Source organism: Drosophila yakuba, chromosome 3L (assembly GCF_016746365.2).
Source record: "Drosophila yakuba strain Tai18E2 chromosome 3L, Prin_Dyak_Tai18E2_2.1, whole genome shotgun sequence".
Taxonomy (NCBI): domain Eukaryota; kingdom Metazoa; phylum Arthropoda; class Insecta; order Diptera; family Drosophilidae; genus Drosophila; species Drosophila yakuba.
Genome location: NC_052529.2, coordinates 12,067,665 through 12,084,039, shown reverse-complemented (window position 1 = coordinate 12,084,039; position 16,375 = coordinate 12,067,665). Strand labels below are relative to the sequence as shown.

Here is a 16,375-nt window from a genome sequence, read left to right as displayed (position 1 = left end):
GCAGACCTGGCCAGTAAGAATTCCATATGTACACATGGCATATCTAGGGGGAAGTTTTAAAAGATTTGTCTTTCATTGTTTACGCAAAATGATGTACGATAAATAAGTGTTGAGCACTTCAACGTGATAAAGATAAAGACTTCCAGCATATTGCTGGTATAAAAGGCCGACTTTTTCCAAGTTGTAGCATCCACTTTCTTGGAGGACTTTCACCAAACAACATCAAAAGTAACAAAAGGCATATGATCTTAAACCCGTAAGGCATTAACAAATTAATTTTTGCAGTGCTGCAAGGATCTGCTGTTATCTACCTAGGGTTGTTGGCTTCCATTGCAATTGTTAAAGGTCAAGTAAACAATAATCTTGTGGTAAGTAATTAAACCGGTTAAAAAGGATAATGTGAAACATCTTTTTATATATTTATTTATAGCCCATAATAACCGAACACTCTATACAATGCCCACCGTTCGACGATCCCAACCATAATGTGATGTTGCCATATCCCAACGACTGTCGCAAGTATTACGTATGCCAAAAAGGACGGGCCTTTGAGCACCAGTGTCCTCCGAATTTGTTCTGGAGCCAGATGACCTACCGCTGTGACTACAAGGAGTACTCCAACTGCAACTCGGACAATCCAAGACCTAATCAGGATGTTGGGGTGACATTTAGTGCATATCCCGGAGACTGCAGTCGATTCTACGAGACACGTATCCTTCGCTGCGAGCAAAACTTCGAGTGGAGTTCAGTATACCAGAGCTGTGTACCCCCACTGAATGGAGATTGCCAGAGGTTTCCTGTAGCCTTGCCCCCCGTATACCCCTTTACCCCATTGCCTCCCTTGCCAACTACACCCACCGTGCTCCCCTATGATCCCATGCCCACTGCTGCTACTCCACCGCCCATGACTCCTACGGAATCTAACCGACTGCCAATTGATGTCCAACCGTTGTGCAATATTAGTCCTCCCAATTCATACATTCCTTATCCGGGCGACTGCAGCAAGTTTATCCATTGCGGACCAACAGCAACCATTCTTACATGCCCAGATTCCCTGAAGTGGAATCCTGGCCAACGTGCCTGCACCATTTCCAGCGATGGGTGCCAGTAATAGCAAACCAGAGCTCTGAAACCAGACTTCCGAATCCCAAAATTTACACAATTAAACAGATGGCATGAAGTTACAACGTTTTAATAATTACTTTTACAAAAGCATTCAATAAAAAATGTATGATTACAATGCGGTAACAAAACTAGCAATCCTTTTTAAGGACTGCCACAAAGAAAAGCTTAAATCATCCGATTTAGATGTCGGTGAAAAGTGTTTCGGTAAAATGTGCAACGCACTTAGACTGCAGCCCGCCAGCTGAGGATCCGTACAAGTGAGAATCGTGGGATTAAACTCCTCTCCCTCCGGGCAGGCATAACCCACCGGAATGGGGTCTTCACAAACTATGTACTTGCTACAATTTCCGGGATAGGGCACCATTGCTCCCTCGGCTTTATCCGCACAAATGCCATCCGGCGAGGGCTTTATGGTGGTTGTAGTCGTAGTCGGAGTAGCTACGGGAGGGATTGTTGTAACCGGAATAGAACAGTTTGCGTACCACGGAGCCATACATCTTTCCTGGGCGGCACTAAATTCCTGACCCTCGCGACAGTTATAGACGATGGGATCGGGCTGAATACATTGTATAAACTTGGTGCAGTCGTCCGGATAGGGAACCAGTTTTCCCTCAGGAGCTCCATCACATGGATCTGGTTGCGAACCTGGCGTACTGGGTGTTATTACCGTGGTTGTACCTTCTGTGGTCTCTGTAACTGAAGGTGATGTGGTTTCGATTTCACGACATGCTTCGGGCGAAACACCAGAACCACATTGCCCGGTCCACGGATCGAAATATTCCTCACTGCTACAAATACCCATCATGTAGGAGTCCTCGTCTGTGCAATATAAATACCATTGGCAATTTTCTTCGTAAGGCAATTTAAGGCCAGTGTTATTGGCACAGAGTGGAGTGTCGGGGCTAGGAGTTGTTAGTCCTGGCGATTCTGTTGTGGTCTCTCCATTTGAACAATCGCTGGATTCCCACTCCACGCATCTCTGCAGAGCCTCGTTGAAAAACAAGCTCTCTGGACAGTAAAATGCAATGGGTACAGGACTAGCGCACACTATGTATTTGTTGCACACCTCGGGATACGTGGCATAATATCCATCACTCTCTCCGGAACAAATGTCTGAAATATCCGGAGGATTGGTAGTTGTTTCCTGGGTATTGGACGTAGGTGTTGTGGGTGTGGAGGTGGCTTCAGTTGTGGTGGAAGCGGTGGTAGCTCCAGATTCCTGACACGCAGTCGGAGACACATCAGGGCCACAATTGCCGGTTTGCGGATCGAACCAGGAGTTGTAAATGCAATTGGCAATGGCGGACTCTCCGTTTCCCATGCAGAGAATATATTGCTGACAATTTGTGACGAGTGGGTACGAGACGCCCAATTCTTGATCGGCACAAGGATCTTTCGGGACTTGTGTTGTTGGCGCATTTGTGGTAGTCTCGAAGGATTCAAGACAAGCGGTGGGTGACACACTTGGACCACATTCCCCAGTTTTGGGATCGAACCAGGCATTCGCTATGCATTTTGCAGTCATCGATTCACCATTATTGAGACAGAGAAGGTAGGACTGGCAGTCGGATTTTATGGGAAAGCTAGCACCCAGTTCTTGATCAGCACATGGATTAGCACCATCATCTTCCGGCGATGTTGGGGCTACAGTTGTGGATGATGAAGTAACTATAGTTGGTGTCGTGGTTGGAACGGTTTCTCGGCAAGCTTCTGGTGCTATATCGGGACCGCAGTTGCCGCTGATCGGGCTGTACCAGTTGTCGACGGGGCATGGAAATATGGTGTAGGAATTGTTGCCCCAGCAGTAATAGTATTGCTGACAGTTTTGTGGGTCCGGAAAGTAGGTTCCCCGCTCTTGATCCTCGCACTTCGTAAAGGACTCCTCAGCCGGAGTGGTGGTATCCAACGGATCTTCAGTAGTACGGTCACCATAGCACCACACATTATCCTTATGATCACAAATATTCAAATCCGGATTGAAAAGCATCTCACCGGGACACTGATAAATATGACTTTGCTGATTCACGCACACGTAAAACTCATTACAATTTTCTGCGGAGGGCAGTAAAGTGTTGTTCCCTATGCCCAAACAAGGATCTTCCAGTGGAGATTCTGTGGGTGCAGGTGTTGGATATGGCAACGGTTCGCAGTCGACGGTCCCTGGAGTATCGCAAATCTGCAGAGGATTGTTGAACAGCTTTCCGTCGGGACAGTACTCCAAATCAGCACAAGAATCGTAACATGATATATAGGCGTTGCAGTTGTAGGGATATTCATAAAAACCATTCGATAAGGATTCACAGTACGTGGAATTTGGTACCGAAGATGTTACGCACCCATGTGATTCGCGTTTCAAAAAGGGTAATATAGCATTTTGGTTGATATTATTCCATCCAACACTATACGATCCTTGGATTGAAAGGACATCCACGCAAGGTGGTCCCAAAAGCCAAAGAATAATCGGGAAAACCGCACACACTATAAAAAGGATTATACCCAATTATGAGTGATTTTTTGTTAGACTGTGATCTGTATTTTACTCACCTTTCATTGTGTGGGCTATGTGAGGAAAGAGTTTACTATTACGATTAAGACTCTACTGTTTTACGAATAATTACCGAAAGTTAATTTACTGCTAAGTTTAAAATTTAAATATATTTTCTTTATGGTTAATTTCGTGTGTCAATGTGCCAACGTCTTGGAATTAACTGAAATGGGACCACATTTTTGGCAGTTTCAAAACAATTCCCTTATAGGAGACTGCCATTGAAATCTGCTTCTACGTTTTTCCGCTGATAATGACTAATAATATTGATAACATTCTATTGGTCAGGGAAGTAGACAACAGCTTATTAATGCTGATAAACATCTCTTCACTTCTGTTTTCGTTATAATTAACTTCGGCGAGATATCACAACAATTAAGTTCCCCGAAAACTTTAAGCATTCCAATCTCTTTTTAAGTGTGATTGCAGGTAGGAACCCTATGTTTTACATTTTTATGAAGAACGTGGTCGATTGTTTGAAAGGTAGTACCTACTTTTAGGCTTCATTGGATAATGTTAATAAGACCAGTATAGAAGTAAGATTTTTTATGTATATTGGCCTTGCACCAAGCACTAGCTTACCTGCTGAAAAGGATAGTTGAAAGCTAGTAAATAAGATTTTCTTGAATATATGGTTCGTGTCCTTCATCAAAGTAAGAACAATTGATAGAGCAGTGAACCCAAAAAATTGGACTTTAGTCTGGGCACACGATCAAATGTAGGCATGCTTTTGATCAGACGTAACATATGTTTTATATGAACGCTTATCAATTCTCAGTAAGAAGATAAAGATAGTACTCATATGAGAGTTCCTTTATCATATGAACAATACAATCAGATTCCAGCATTTTACATGCTGACAAATCATGCAAATTTCCAAGTTATTCTAGCGTATAAAAACGCAGTTCAATGAATGGAAAGTTTCAGTTCGATAAAACACTCGATAGCACCACACAAAATGAAGCTATTTGGACTGCTCTGTGGAATGCTGGTACTTCATGAAAGTACCCTGGCTGTTTTACAAGTATGTTGGAAAACACCTGTGAAAGTATGATAAATAACTATGTCCACTTTCACAGAACGGATTCGCATTCAAGACGTCCCATTGCGAGGGTAAAAATGGGGGGCTCTTGCCAATGTTTGGATCATGTAAGGGATATTACGTGTGTGCTGATGGAAACGCTGTCACCGGAACATGTGAAAAAAATACGTTGTTCAATCCCTTAACATTGCACTGCGATGATCCTGACAACGTGGATTGCATTTTCGATGGCAAGGATAATGTGGGTGATGACACATCGAGCTCCGAAAGTGATGAAGACGATGAAGACGAAGTGCCCAAAACTGATCCTCCTACTACTGTCAAACCGACGAAAAAACCACGGCCTACAATCCAGGACGGAATGTGTGCTGGCAAGAAGGATGGAGTGATGCTTGCAAGGACCGGATCCTGCCAGGAATATTATGTCTGCAAGGCCAAAAAGCCCCATCTACGCTCTTGTCCTGGCAAACAACACTTTAGTCCTACTCGTCGCATTTGCATGAAGCCCTCAGAAGCCAAGTGTTCCAAGGGATCCCAAGAAAATAAAGAATTGGATAGTCCTGCCACTACGGGTGGCGTGTGCTCCGATGAAAAGGAAAACTCCCTTGTTGCACATCGAAGCGATTGTGGCAAGTTTATGCTCTGCAGCAACATGATGTTTTTGGTAATGGACTGCCCAACTGGCCTGCATTTCAATACCGCCTCGTCACGTTGCGATTATCCCAAAATTGCCAAATGCCAGACGAAGCGGAATGAGAGCAAAGGTAAATCCAAGTCAAGGAAACCTGTTCGCAAGGCGAAAAAACTTCGCTTCTAACTATATTTTCTAAAGACCCCAATAAAGTGATTGAATTAAAAAAGTCCAATGCTTAGTAACTATAAGGGTATAAGGGTATATCCTTTGTGGTTTAATAAAGTGAAAGGTGAAGGTAGCCACATTAAATCGACGTGGACTGAAAGAAATGTCATCATCTGCTTAAAGTGAATAGCTTTCATCTATGAAAAGGAAACAAAAATAGTTTTATGTAATACTCGTTTAATACTCTGCTTAGAATATTGTTTATTGCAACCATTTAGCACTTAACATTATCGGCCCAATCGCAGGATTTGACCACCGAATTGTACAAAAGTCCAGACGAACAACTGAAGTTCACCTCACACTCGCACTGGCAGACGACATATTCGGAACTACATGTTCCGCTGGCAGCGCCGAACATGGTACCATCCCGCTGGCCAACACATCGTCCGTGGCTCTCGCAATAGGTTCCCGAGGGTCCGGCATTTGGACCACTTGGCGGCGCCGATCCATCGTCGCAGTCAACATTTTCGGGATAGTCGCACTGCTCTATTTTCGAATTGTATTGCAGATTGTTGGAACACCGCTGTTCGTACTTAATGCCATTTACGCACTGGTAGAAGGCGGAGCAATTCTTCTCCACGGGCCAGATGGAATTGTTGGGCACATCGCAGCAGTCGGGATCGCAGGTCTTGGGAATACACACATTCTCAGTGTCGACCTCGCATTGCTCCAGTGTGGCATTGAAGAACTGCGTAGCGGAGCACTTCCTGGCCACAAAGTTTCCGTTTATGCACTGCAGGTATCCGGCGCAATCCGCAGGATTCACCTTAACTTCATTCTCAGTGCACGACGTTCCATTTCCGTTGCACTGTCCATTGTCCACCTCGCAGGCCTCTGTCTGTTTGTTCCAGTAGTAGCCACTGTTGCAGGACTTGGTCACATACTGGCCACCGGAACAGATCTCATACTTGGTACAGTCATCCAAGGGTTTGGTGGATCCCTCGGTGCAGTTAACACATACTCCGTCGACGTCCTCCACACAAGTCTTAAGTGTGGCATTGAAGTAAGCTCCATCGGCGCACTGCTTGCTCACCCAGTTGCCATTCGAGCAAGCCAAGTATCCTGCGCAATTGGTGGCGTCCACTTTAAGATCACCATCAGTGCATGACGATCCACCTCCGTTGCACTGTCCATTGTCCACCTCGCAGGCCTCTGTCTGGTTGTTCCAGTAGTAGCCACTGTTGCAGGACTTGGTCACATACTGGCCACCGGAACAGATCTCATACTTGGTACAGTCGTCCAAGGGCTTCGTAGATCCCTCGGTGCAGTTAACGCATACTCCGTCGACGTCCTCCACACAAGTCTTTAGTGTGGCATTGAAGTAAGCTCCATCGGCGCACTGCTTGCTCACCCAGTTGCCATTCGAGCAAGCCAAGTATCCTGCGCAATTGGTGGCGTCCACTTTAAGATCACCATCAGTGCACGACGATCCACCTCCGTTGCACTGACCATTGTCCACCTCGCAGGCTTCTGTCTGGTTGTTCCAGTAGTAGCCACTGTTGCAGGACTTGGTCACATACTGGCCACCGGAACAGATCTCATACTTGGTACAGTCGTCCAAGGGCTTCGTAGATCCCTCTGTGCACTTAACGCATACTCCATCGACGTCCTCCACACAAGTCTTAAGTGTGGCATTGAAGTAAGCTCCATCGGCGCACTGCTTGCTCACCCAGTTGCCATTCGAGCAAGCCAAGTATCCTGCGCAATTGGTGGCGTCCACCTCAAGATCACCATCAATGCATGACGATCCACCTCCGTTGCACTGTCCATTGTCCACTTCGCAGGCCTCTGTCTGGTTGTTCCAGTAGTAACCACTGTTGCAGGACTTGGTCACATACTGGCCACCGGAACAGATCTCATACTTGGTACAGTCGTCCAAGGGCTTCGTAGATCCCTCGGTGCAGTTAACACATACTCCATCGACGTCCTCCACACAAGTCTTAAGTGTGGCATTGAAGTAAGCTCCATCGGCGCACTGCTTGCTCACCCAGTTGCCATTCGAGCATGCCAAGTATCCTGCGCAATTGGTGGCGTCTACTTTAAGATCACCATCAGTGCACGACGATCCACCTCCGTTGCACTGTCCATTGTCCACTTCGCACTCGTTGTTTACTGAATTCCAGTAATATCCGGAGGCACAAGATTGAGACACGTACTTGCCGTCAACGCATATCTGGAACTTGGAGCAATCGCTGGGATCGGCCTTCTTGGTTCCCTCGGTGCAGCCTATGCACACTCCGCAGGTATCTTCAACGCACTTATCCAGGGTCGAGTTGAAGTAGTCACCATCCGGGCAGGTCTGGATCACTACGTTTCCGTTGACGCACTCTAAGTAGCCGGCACAGTTATCCGGATTCGGCGCAATTTCCCCTTCCACACAGCCTGGAGGATTGCACTGGCCTTCGTCTACGGCACAGACTTCTAAATCCGAGTTCCAATAGGATCCGCTTGCACACGACTTGGATACAAATTCGCCGTGACAGCAGGCCAGGTACTTTGTGCAATCATCCGGATCCACTTTTGTCTCGCCATCTGTGCAGCACTCGGCACTTGACGATCCCACGAAGAGGGAAAGTATCAGGCACAGGGCAACTCCTGGTTAAAAACTCCGGATCAACAATTATCCTCTCAAATATTAACTCGCTCCTTCCTTACCATAGTGTTTAGTTCTGAATTGGGCCATCTTTGCACTCCGCATATCGAACGCTTACTGCTGATGATGATTCGCACCATATCGCCTTTTATATTTACCGGCAATTAAAATAATTGAATGTCTTTTCCTGCATCAGAACCAGAGCATGTGGCGGTGATAATGTTGAAACATCCGTGATACTATCAGCATATATTTACAGTAGTTATACAAGCAATCGATATTGTCACTATTTATAAAACCAAGAGGACCAAAAGAAATTATTCTCCACATGCAAGTTGAATGTTTCAGTTGCTAAAAGATGCTCACATATGAGAAGCGATCTCAGCAATCGTACAGTATACAGTATACTATAGTATAGTATATTAAAAATAAGAACTACTGATGCTATCTGACTATTTAAAACTCTATATATTGTGATAGCAGTGGTTGGACCAGCTACAAACTGCCTCAAGGAACAAGGGGTGTGTCTTAAATGAACGAGTAGATATGTTCGATAAGCCAATCTTTGCCAATCTCTGCCAATCTTATTGAGTGCCGACACCTGATGTTCCACATGTTCCCGCCACAAAACTGATTAAAATGATTTACGGACCCAGAGTTTCATTAATAAATGGGTCGATTAGGCCACATCCTAGTTGCTTTGATAATCAATTTCTTTATTCGGCAATCGGTCACTTAAAGAGTGCATGCCACTAGGTCTTTATAATTGCAGGTTAACAATTTTTGATCCCAGTATAAGCCATCGGGGCACTCCATCTCGACCTCACACTCACACTGGCAGACGACGTACTGGCCACAATTTGTGGTGGAATTGAAGTAGGTGCCCTCGTGTGCTCCCAAGCAACGGCCATTACTCTCGCAGGCGATTCCCGAAGGTCCTGCGTTGGGACCAGAGGGCGGGGTATACTCCCACGGGCAATCGTAGTCCTGTGGATATTCGCATTCTTCGGTATTGGGGTTGTAGACCAAGTTGTTCGGGCAATACTGCTCCACGGCACAGTTGAAGTTACACTTGTAGAACATGTTGCACTTGCCTTCCACCGGAAAGAGTTCGCCCTCCTGCTGATTTTGGCACACGGTGCTGGTGGTATTGCAGTCCACCTTGGGCACATAGTTCTCCGGATAGTCGCACTGATCCGAGGTGGCATTGTAGACGAGGTCACCGTAACATTCAACCGTCGAGGAACCAATTGCGGTACTAGTGTCCTTAATCCAATCACACACTTGGGCAGTCTCGTTGAACTTCAGACCCTCGGAACAGGGCATCGCAATGGGGCACTGGCATTGGCAGACGAAGTATCCATTCGTATCGGGGTCCTCGATCATGTGGCCATCCCTCTGACCAGCGCACCTGCCCTGACTAGAGCAGCTGGTTCCCGATGGGCCCTCGATCTCAGTGGAACCATCGGCGGTGGGAGTGCAGTCCACGTTCCACCAGTAGTCGCAATCGTCTATCTTCTTGTTGAAGTACAAGCCGGAAGGACACTGGAGTTCCTCGGCACAACCACTGTTGCATTGGATAAACCTCACGCAGATTCCGGGCATATCTATGTAGGTGCCAGTTTCCTGATTTACGCAATCCGTGCGAGAACTCTTGCAATACGTGGGCACCACACCTGGACTCGAAGGCGTGGTATTGGAGGAGTTGTTGCTATCGTCATATGTTGTTGCATCCGTCGGCTCCGTGGAATCCGAGGGATTCGTGACTGAAGTGGGCGTATCCGGATCGCAGTCCTCGGTGACGGCCGTGGTGGGTTCATCGACATCGTCGATGGGATCTTGGCACTCCTCGGCACAGCAATCGCAGGTGCACTGATCATCCACTCCGGCAAAAGCCGAGAGTCCCAAGCAATTGGCTCGCCACTGGAAGTCGCACTCCCTCAGCTCCCGATTGAAGTGGAGTCCCCGAGGGCAGCTGCCGATAATGGAAACCTCTCCCTTCAGGCAGAGCACAAATCGGGAACAGTGGGTGGCCAACGGAAGTCTCGTGCCATCCTCCTGATTCTGGCAGACATTCGTCAACTGGGCGAACACAGTGTGCAAACCTGCGCTGAGCAGCAGAACTGTCCAAAGACAGACACCTAAAATATGAATCCGAAATGAGTTGCCAGCTTTAAGTAGCCAACTCTGCACCAGCTCACCACCAAAATCGATTAGTCGCATTTTCCCGAGATCACCTGCAAAGTAGTTCGAATTTCGCGAACGACTAAGTGGCAAACCGCACCGAGTAGCACCATTTAACTGCCATGAGTGCGCCAAATCAGTAGTCAATCTTCTGATAATACCAATCACCTACCGAATCTCTCGATTAATTCGGCAATGATTTGTTTGCGCCACAACGCTATCGCAGGTGTAATTAGGTGTGCGTGTCTGTAGCTCGGCACACTGGGATTCGGGCGGCCTTATCAAGACCTGCACTTCAGTCCCTCCAACCTGAAGAGAACCCATTATTTTGGCATAGGTCTACGGATTCTCGACTACTGAATGGGTTCCGTCCCGGCGTCCGCCTAATTTATGTTTTGCCACACACTCCTAGATAAGCACATAACGTATACCTAATCACTCGATTCGCTTTATTGACACTTGAAATTAAATGACGTTTACTGTCGCTCAAAATGAAGTGCCAGATACATAGAACAACCGCTAAGATGGACTTTGAGATACTTTGTATTTTAGTTATGCGTTTTTATTACAATCTTTTAAGATTACTTTCATGACAGACTAAATTGTATAATAGGAAAATGTATTTAAGCGGAGAATTTTGTATTGATAACATTTTCGGTATAGACATTATCTTAATTTGATCAAGTTAAATTGAATTTAACAAATGAGAAGTTCACCGTCAATTGTTAGGAGCTGCTATAACCGCTATCGAATACACTTATTCAATTCCTGGAAACGGATGCAATCACAGCGGTTCAAGTACGAGTATTTCGATAACAAAATCATTGAGAACTCAAAATAGCAGTCTACTTGTTCTACTCGTTTCACCGGGAGATGCGATTTTAGCTTGGATGCCAATTTTAATGACGGAAATTACATTTCCCTGTCATTTCTCTCGGGGGGGTCTTTTGGGGCATGGAAGTGTATTTGTCACAGAAACGCAATCGGTTCATGACAAGTACTGTTATGGGCTTAGAAGAACCGGAGACGATCGGAGGCGCATCGCAGAAGAAGATTGCGGTGAGAGGCTTCGGCTTCCTGCTCTCGACGACTCTGCGCAGATGAAATTGAAGACAATGCAATTCTAATTATTCAAACGCTAGAGAAGTACGCTTGAATTAAATTACCAAACTTGGGCGAGGCCCAAATGGAAGAAAGGAGAGCAAAAGTGCTCTGAGGTCTGAACTCTGAAGTCTAGAGCCTATTGGCACTTGAGTTGGAAAGGCTTAGACTCTTTGGTGTCCATTACACTGGAGATGTTGTCCGTCTGAGGCCATATGGGACAACAAAAGACGGGCCAGCGGAAATATGAGTGGATCTGCCATTGCACCCATACAGTCTCTATTATAAAAATCTTCTCAGGTGTAACAGGTTTCTCAGATTTAAACAGAGGTCGCGCCTGTGTTATACACAGTCATCAGAGACACTCGACTCGACTCGAATCGAATCAACTCGCCTCGCAAGCGATCGTTAGTACGGCTTTCAGTCGGTTTCATCAGTCCAAAGGGTGCAGGATCGGAATCAGGAGCTACCTTCTTGCCCTACCACTTCGAATCGAAGAACTGAGATCGATTGGTGCATAGATATCAAGACAACCCACTCAATTCAACTCTAGCACCATTCGAAATCAGTGCTTTTGATAAGAAACAATCAGCGAAGTGTCAAATCGAAGCGAACTTCACATGTGCTGTTAAATAACTCAAATCGGAACACTCTAAATACGAATTTTAAACGAATTTATTACAAAAAAAATATACTCAAATAAACATGCAATGAGTGCCAAGTTGTAACCGCGCTGCCGAAAGAAGCCAACCAAGTGCAAGCCGCCTCGTTGACCGGGTCTTCAGTCACCGATCAGAATGAGTAAACTACAATTGCTGTGTCATCAATGGGAATAGATTCCTTATCGCTGCCTTGGCGAAAAAGTGTGACATGACTTCTTAGTTGACACCAAGTTTTTATTGATTGTGAGAAAGGCACCTATTGCAGAACTAAGAATTTATTATATGCGGAGGCACTCGTTTCGTGTTCTCACCCAAACTGTGGACTTTTCCGTTCTGGAAGTACATCAAGTAGATCGAGTTTATTACGTTCCCCAAGAACAGACTCGTACATCGACAAGTTAACAAACTCATAGATATGATACAGATAGGGCAATAAATAAATATTTTATTAAAATGCGTAAACGATATAAAAGTATGTTTACACAATGTGAAACACTTTCTGACCACCGCAACTTTCCTAGTCCTTCAGCATTCATTGCCCCACAACATATTTATATTTATAGAATATATCTACATTATAGATAGTAAAGTAATTTAACATTAATAGCATTCTTATCTCAACAGACAGCTATAAATATTCGCCACCTGTTTGGAGCGTAATAATACTCTTCTAAGCGAAAATATTACCAACATCTGACCTTGACTTCGCATATCGACTTGCAGCATACTCTTGTTTTTTAATACAGAAAAAAAAATCAGTGAAACAGATAATTAGCAGAAATCACCAATTATATGCAGTTATTAAATATATATTTTTTTGTTCAAGGAAAAGAGCATTCCTTTTTGCAGTATATCGGCTAAATTTCAAAACTTTAATTAACAATCCATGTTGCTTCACACGATTATTGTTTAAGTGGAGGTATATAAAAACAAAATATAATAAAGGAATACGTAATATAAAAAACAATTAATTATTAAAAGCAATCAATTTTAACAATCATAATGTGAGACCTGTTACTATTACTTCCAACAGTGTCTTTAAATTTATCTCCAAAACACCTTTGCTTTAAAGAAATTATTTTATTAATTACAATTAAAGCAGACGTAAACTTATGGGAGGTAGTGTGTGCTAGACCGTCACTAAAAATTTAATTGAAAACCCAGTGATCTCTGTCTGTGACAAGAGCCAAATCTAATCTTAGTTTGCTGTAGTAAATTAAAGTCATCCGAATGGGAAAATCTTGTATTTGCGGCTATAAAAGACACAGCTGACTCTTGCCAATTGTTAGTTGAATTTATCTAAGTAAAAGCGAAGGGGGAGGTATTTTAAAATGCGAGGTAGTGACCAGGCGGTAAGAACACAAAAACGTGAATCTAATTTGTATGAAATATTACAGGACTCTCTAGCACTTTGGTCCTGCAAGCCATCTTGCTGGCCGCGATGGTTCATCTGAGCACCCAAACGCGTTACTTAAACGCCACCGACGATATCTGTCGCCTGTTCAAGGATGGCACCGAACTCCTGAAGCCCGGCACCTGCAGCGAGTCGATAATTTGCAAAAACTTTGAATCAACACCGGGCCAAACCTGTACGGGTTCCAAGTCGTATTACAGTGGCTCCAGTGGTAAGTGCACAGCATCCGCGGATACTTACTGCGACACAAGCAAAATATGCAAAGGATCTGGAACGGGCTACATTGGAGATAGCATACACTGTGCGAATTGGTACTACTGTGATGCAGATGCGTTGTTGGGCAAGGGAACATGCACCCAGGGCATGTACTTCGATCAGGTGGACAAGAGGTGCGTCTATCCGAAAGACACAGAGTGTGCGGCCAAATACGAGTTCTGCGACATTGTGCCCACAAACACACCCTTCCGCGATGAGGCCAACTGCCACATGTACTTTACCTGCAGCAGTAAGAAGGTCCTGGTAACGAATACATGCGAAAATGGCCTGTATTACAATGTGGCCACCGGAACTTGTGTGCAGAAGAAGGACGTTATCTGCGAGAACCATCCGCTGCCGGAGGAAGTGTGTGGCAACAAGAAACTGGCGGTGCGCAACAAATTCGTTTCGGATATGGCCACATGTCGCGGCTACTACTTCTGCCGGGATCTGGGCTCCGGAATACCCGATCCCGATCCCATATTCCAGCAGTGCGACGAGAACAACTTCTTCAATGTGGAACGGCAGGCGTGCATGCCGCGCGAGAGCCAAAAGTGCGACTATGATAGATGCGATGGCCGCGAGGATGGCTTCGAAGTGGCTGAAATCGATGGATGCCACGACTACATCGAGTGTGTCGATGGCCGGGAAACAACTCCTTTTAGCTGTGCGGATAAGTATTTCGATGTTGGCAAACAGAGCTGCACCGAAACTAAATTTACTTACGGAGCCTGTTCCTCTTAGCTGCATTTCATTTGCCAGCCGTTCGTAAAGTGTTCATTAAATTTGCAAATATAATTTCAGTAATTAAACAGGAGTTTTTAGCGCAATTAGTTGTATTAAGACATATATATGTACATATGCCAAACATTTTGTACAATTTTTTACATACACCTTAGGATGCCAATGGCTATCCCATTGATTCCTAAATGGCCTTGTAGTCCAGACGCGACTCCAGCTTCTTGTTGTCCGCTACTTTGCGAACGGCCTTCATGAAATCCTCTTGAATGACGTACTCCCTGTCGCCGCGTAGGGCAAAAAGTCCGGCTTCCGTGCAAATGTTCCGCAGATCGGCACCATTGAACATGTCGGAGAGCTTAACCACCGCCTCATAGTCAATTTCGCCGCGTTTGGCCAATGGACCGGCGTGAATCTTGAGGATGTCCATGCGCGCCACTTCGTTGGGCAGCGGAATTTCCAGTTTGCGATCAAGTCGCCCAGGACGCAGCAGAGCAGGATCCAGAGTATCCGGCCGATTGGTGGCCATTATCATTTTCACCTGGCCCAGGGCATCGAATCCATCCATCTGGTTAAGCAATTCCATCAGTGTGCGCTGGATCTCTCGGTCGGCGGAAGTGCCCTCCGAGAAGCGACGTCCTCCGATTGCGTCAATCTCGTCCATGAAAATAATACACGGCTGGTGGTCACGGGCGTAGGCAAACATCTCCCGGATCAGGCGGGCACTCTCGCCAATGTACTTGTCCACAATTGCAGAGGAAACGACCTTTGGGTTTTTAGGTTTTTAGAAATACATACAAATCACTTATGTACATACTTACCTTCAGGAAGTTGGCGTCCATCTGGGAGGCGATGGCGCGGGCCAGGAGAGTTTTTCCGGTGCCAGGTGGTCCGTAGAGCAGGCATCCCTTAGGCGGATTGATGCCGACGCGTAGGAATATGTCTGGATTTAGTAGCGGCAGTTCAATGACCTCGCGAAGCTCACGGATTTGCTGACCAAGTCCACCGATCTCAGCGTAGTTTACATTACCAGGATCCTCATGGGTCATGTTGTACACGAGGGGATCCACCTCCCTCGGCAAGTAGCGCATAATGGTTAAAGTGGTCACATCCAGAGCAACCCGAGTGCCGGCCTTCAGCTTCTCCTTGTTTATCTGTCGGCGACACCCGACCACATAGCGCGGTCCATTCGAGGCCTTCACGATGAAGTTGTCCGGGGTCAGCTGCTTCAGAATTTCACCGAGCATCTGACCCACACTCTGGAGCGCCTTCAGATCCTCCTCGGACTTCTCGTACTGGGCATTCACGACCTTGTGCTTGTCCCGCAAAGCCTTCAATTTGGACTCGATCTCGCGGTGCTCGAGGAGCTTGGTGCGGTAATTGGTCAGCGCCTTCAGGCGCTCCTCGACCTCCGGGGGATTTGCCTGTGCAGCTGCCATTCTGAAATTCGATTTGTCATCAACTCGCCCGAACGACTTCAAAATTGTGCCCACTCACTTAACGATTTGGACGTCTGTCAAATTAGAACCTGAATAATAGGAGCACTGCGATGAACCGGTTCATAAGAAAGCTAACTTCACTTTAGAAGGTCTATGAAAGCTACAGTGGAACGTGAGAGAAAGAACATTAGCTTAACAGATCGATCAATTGTACTGAAACGGGTAAGGGATATACTACTTATAATTAATTATTTGTAGTTCCCGTTTTAGATGCCTGTAAAATGCCTGGTGGTATCCACCATGATTTGGACATTAAAATTATATTCTTATGACTTTATTACAAAAAATAAGTTAAGGTGGCCTAAATACTTAAATTATAGAGTATTGTGACTACTCATTGTTATCTCTTTAAAGCATT

General features: G+C 45.6%; 7 protein-coding genes across 9 annotated transcripts; 3 read left to right on the top strand and 4 right to left on the bottom strand.

The window, feature by feature from the left end:
• Positions 1-290: 290 nt before the first annotated feature.
• On the top strand, positions 291-1,233 carry LOC6533820. The gene is made up of 2 exons (XM_002094484.3): positions 291-368; positions 431-1,233. The coding sequence occupies exon 2, from the start codon at positions 491-493 to the stop codon at positions 1,109-1,111; it is 621 nt and encodes a 206-aa protein (XP_002094520.3). The 5' UTR covers positions 291-368; positions 431-490; the 3' UTR covers positions 1,112-1,233.
• LOC6533819 (mucin-5AC) lies at positions 1,177-3,814 on the bottom strand. The gene is made up of 2 exons (XM_002094483.3): positions 3,670-3,814; positions 1,177-3,603 (listed from the first exon to the last, which is right to left on the bottom strand). The coding sequence occupies exons 1-2, from the start codon at positions 3,674-3,676 to the stop codon at positions 1,235-1,237; spliced, it is 2,376 nt and encodes a 791-aa protein (XP_002094519.1). The 5' UTR covers positions 3,677-3,814; the 3' UTR covers positions 1,177-1,234.
• Positions 3,815-4,532: 718 nt separating this feature from the next.
• LOC6533818 (probable chitinase 10) lies at positions 4,533-5,555 on the top strand. Its single transcript, XM_002094482.4, has 2 exons — positions 4,533-4,694; positions 4,750-5,555. The coding sequence occupies exons 1-2, from the start codon at positions 4,584-4,586 to the stop codon at positions 5,527-5,529; spliced, it is 891 nt and encodes a 296-aa protein (XP_002094518.2). The 5' UTR covers positions 4,533-4,583; the 3' UTR covers positions 5,530-5,555.
• Positions 5,556-5,731: 176 nt separating this feature from the next.
• LOC6533817 (proprotein convertase subtilisin/kexin type 5) lies at positions 5,732-8,272 on the bottom strand. Of its 2 annotated transcripts, XM_039374953.1 has the most exons (3): positions 8,227-8,272; positions 7,667-8,166; positions 5,732-7,030 (listed from the first exon to the last, which is right to left on the bottom strand). In XM_039374953.1, exons 1-3 carry the CDS (start codon positions 8,267-8,269, stop codon positions 5,786-5,788), a joined length of 1,788 nt encoding a protein of 595 aa, XP_039230887.1. In that variant the 5' UTR covers positions 8,270-8,272; the 3' UTR covers positions 5,732-5,785. The 2 variants fall into 2 exon arrangements, with proteins under 2 accessions (XP_039230887.1, XP_039230886.1); XM_039374952.1 differs by having other exon boundaries at positions 5,732-8,166.
• Positions 8,273-8,853: 581 nt separating this feature from the next.
• On the bottom strand, positions 8,854-10,474 carry LOC6533816 (chondroitin proteoglycan 2). Its single transcript, XM_002094480.3, has 2 exons — positions 10,366-10,474; positions 8,854-10,305 (listed from the first exon to the last, which is right to left on the bottom strand). The coding sequence occupies exons 1-2, from the start codon at positions 10,385-10,387 to the stop codon at positions 8,900-8,902; spliced, it is 1,428 nt and encodes a 475-aa protein (XP_002094516.1). The 5' UTR covers positions 10,388-10,474; the 3' UTR covers positions 8,854-8,899.
• A 1,316-nt stretch (positions 10,475-11,790) lies between these two features.
• LOC6533814 (peritrophin-48) lies at positions 11,791-14,610 on the top strand. 2 transcript variants are annotated; one of them, XM_015194785.2, is made up of 2 exons: positions 11,791-12,250; positions 13,509-14,610. In XM_015194785.2, the coding sequence occupies exons 1-2, from the start codon at positions 12,247-12,249 to the stop codon at positions 14,522-14,524; spliced, it is 1,020 nt and encodes a 339-aa protein (XP_015050271.1). In that variant the 5' UTR covers positions 11,791-12,246; the 3' UTR covers positions 14,525-14,610. The 2 variants fall into 2 exon arrangements, with proteins under 2 accessions (XP_015050271.1, XP_002094515.2); XM_002094479.3 differs by having other exon boundaries at positions 11,791-13,449.
• Positions 14,599-16,131, bottom strand: LOC6533813 (26S proteasome regulatory subunit 10B). The gene is made up of 3 exons (XM_039374954.2): positions 16,016-16,131; positions 15,340-15,958; positions 14,599-15,284 (listed from the first exon to the last, which is right to left on the bottom strand). The coding sequence occupies exons 2-3, from the start codon at positions 15,955-15,957 to the stop codon at positions 14,706-14,708; spliced, it is 1,197 nt and encodes a 398-aa protein (XP_039230888.1). The 5' UTR covers position 15,958; positions 16,016-16,131; the 3' UTR covers positions 14,599-14,705.
• Positions 16,132-16,375: the final 244 nt, after the last annotated feature.

Bases quoted from the DNA above. Each gene is read 5' to 3' on its own strand.
- LOC6533817 (XM_039374952.1), bottom strand. From the start codon at position 8,269: ATGCGGAGTGCAAAGATGGCCCAATTCAGAACTAAACACTATG. The intron at 8,167-8,226 runs GTAAGGAAGGAG...GTTTTTAACCAG, and splicing joins ATTCAGAACTAAACACTATG to GAGTTGCCCTGTGCCTGATA.
- LOC6533816 (XM_002094480.3), bottom strand. From the start codon at position 10,387: ATGCGACTAATCGATTTTGGTG. The intron at 10,306-10,365 runs GTGAGCTGGTGC...TTCATATTTTAG, and splicing joins GCGACTAATCGATTTTGGTG to GTGTCTGTCTTTGGACAGTT.
- LOC6533813 (XM_039374954.2), bottom strand. From the start codon at position 15,957: ATGGCAGCTGCACAGGCAAATCCCCCGGAGGTCGAGGAGCGCCTGAAG. The intron at 15,285-15,339 runs GTAAGTATGTAC...AAAAACCCAAAG, and splicing joins TGGACGCCAACTTCCTGAAG to GTCGTTTCCTCTGCAATTGT.
- LOC6533818 (XM_002094482.4), top strand. From the start codon at position 4,584: ATGGAAAGTTTCAGTTCGATAAAACACTCGATAGCACCACACAAAATG. The intron at 4,695-4,749 runs GTATGTTGGAAA...CCACTTTCACAG, and splicing joins GTACCCTGGCTGTTTTACAA to AACGGATTCGCATTCAAGAC.
- LOC6533820 (XM_002094484.3), top strand. From the start codon at position 491: ATGTTGCCATATCCCAACGACTGTCGCAAGTATTACGTATGCCAAAAA.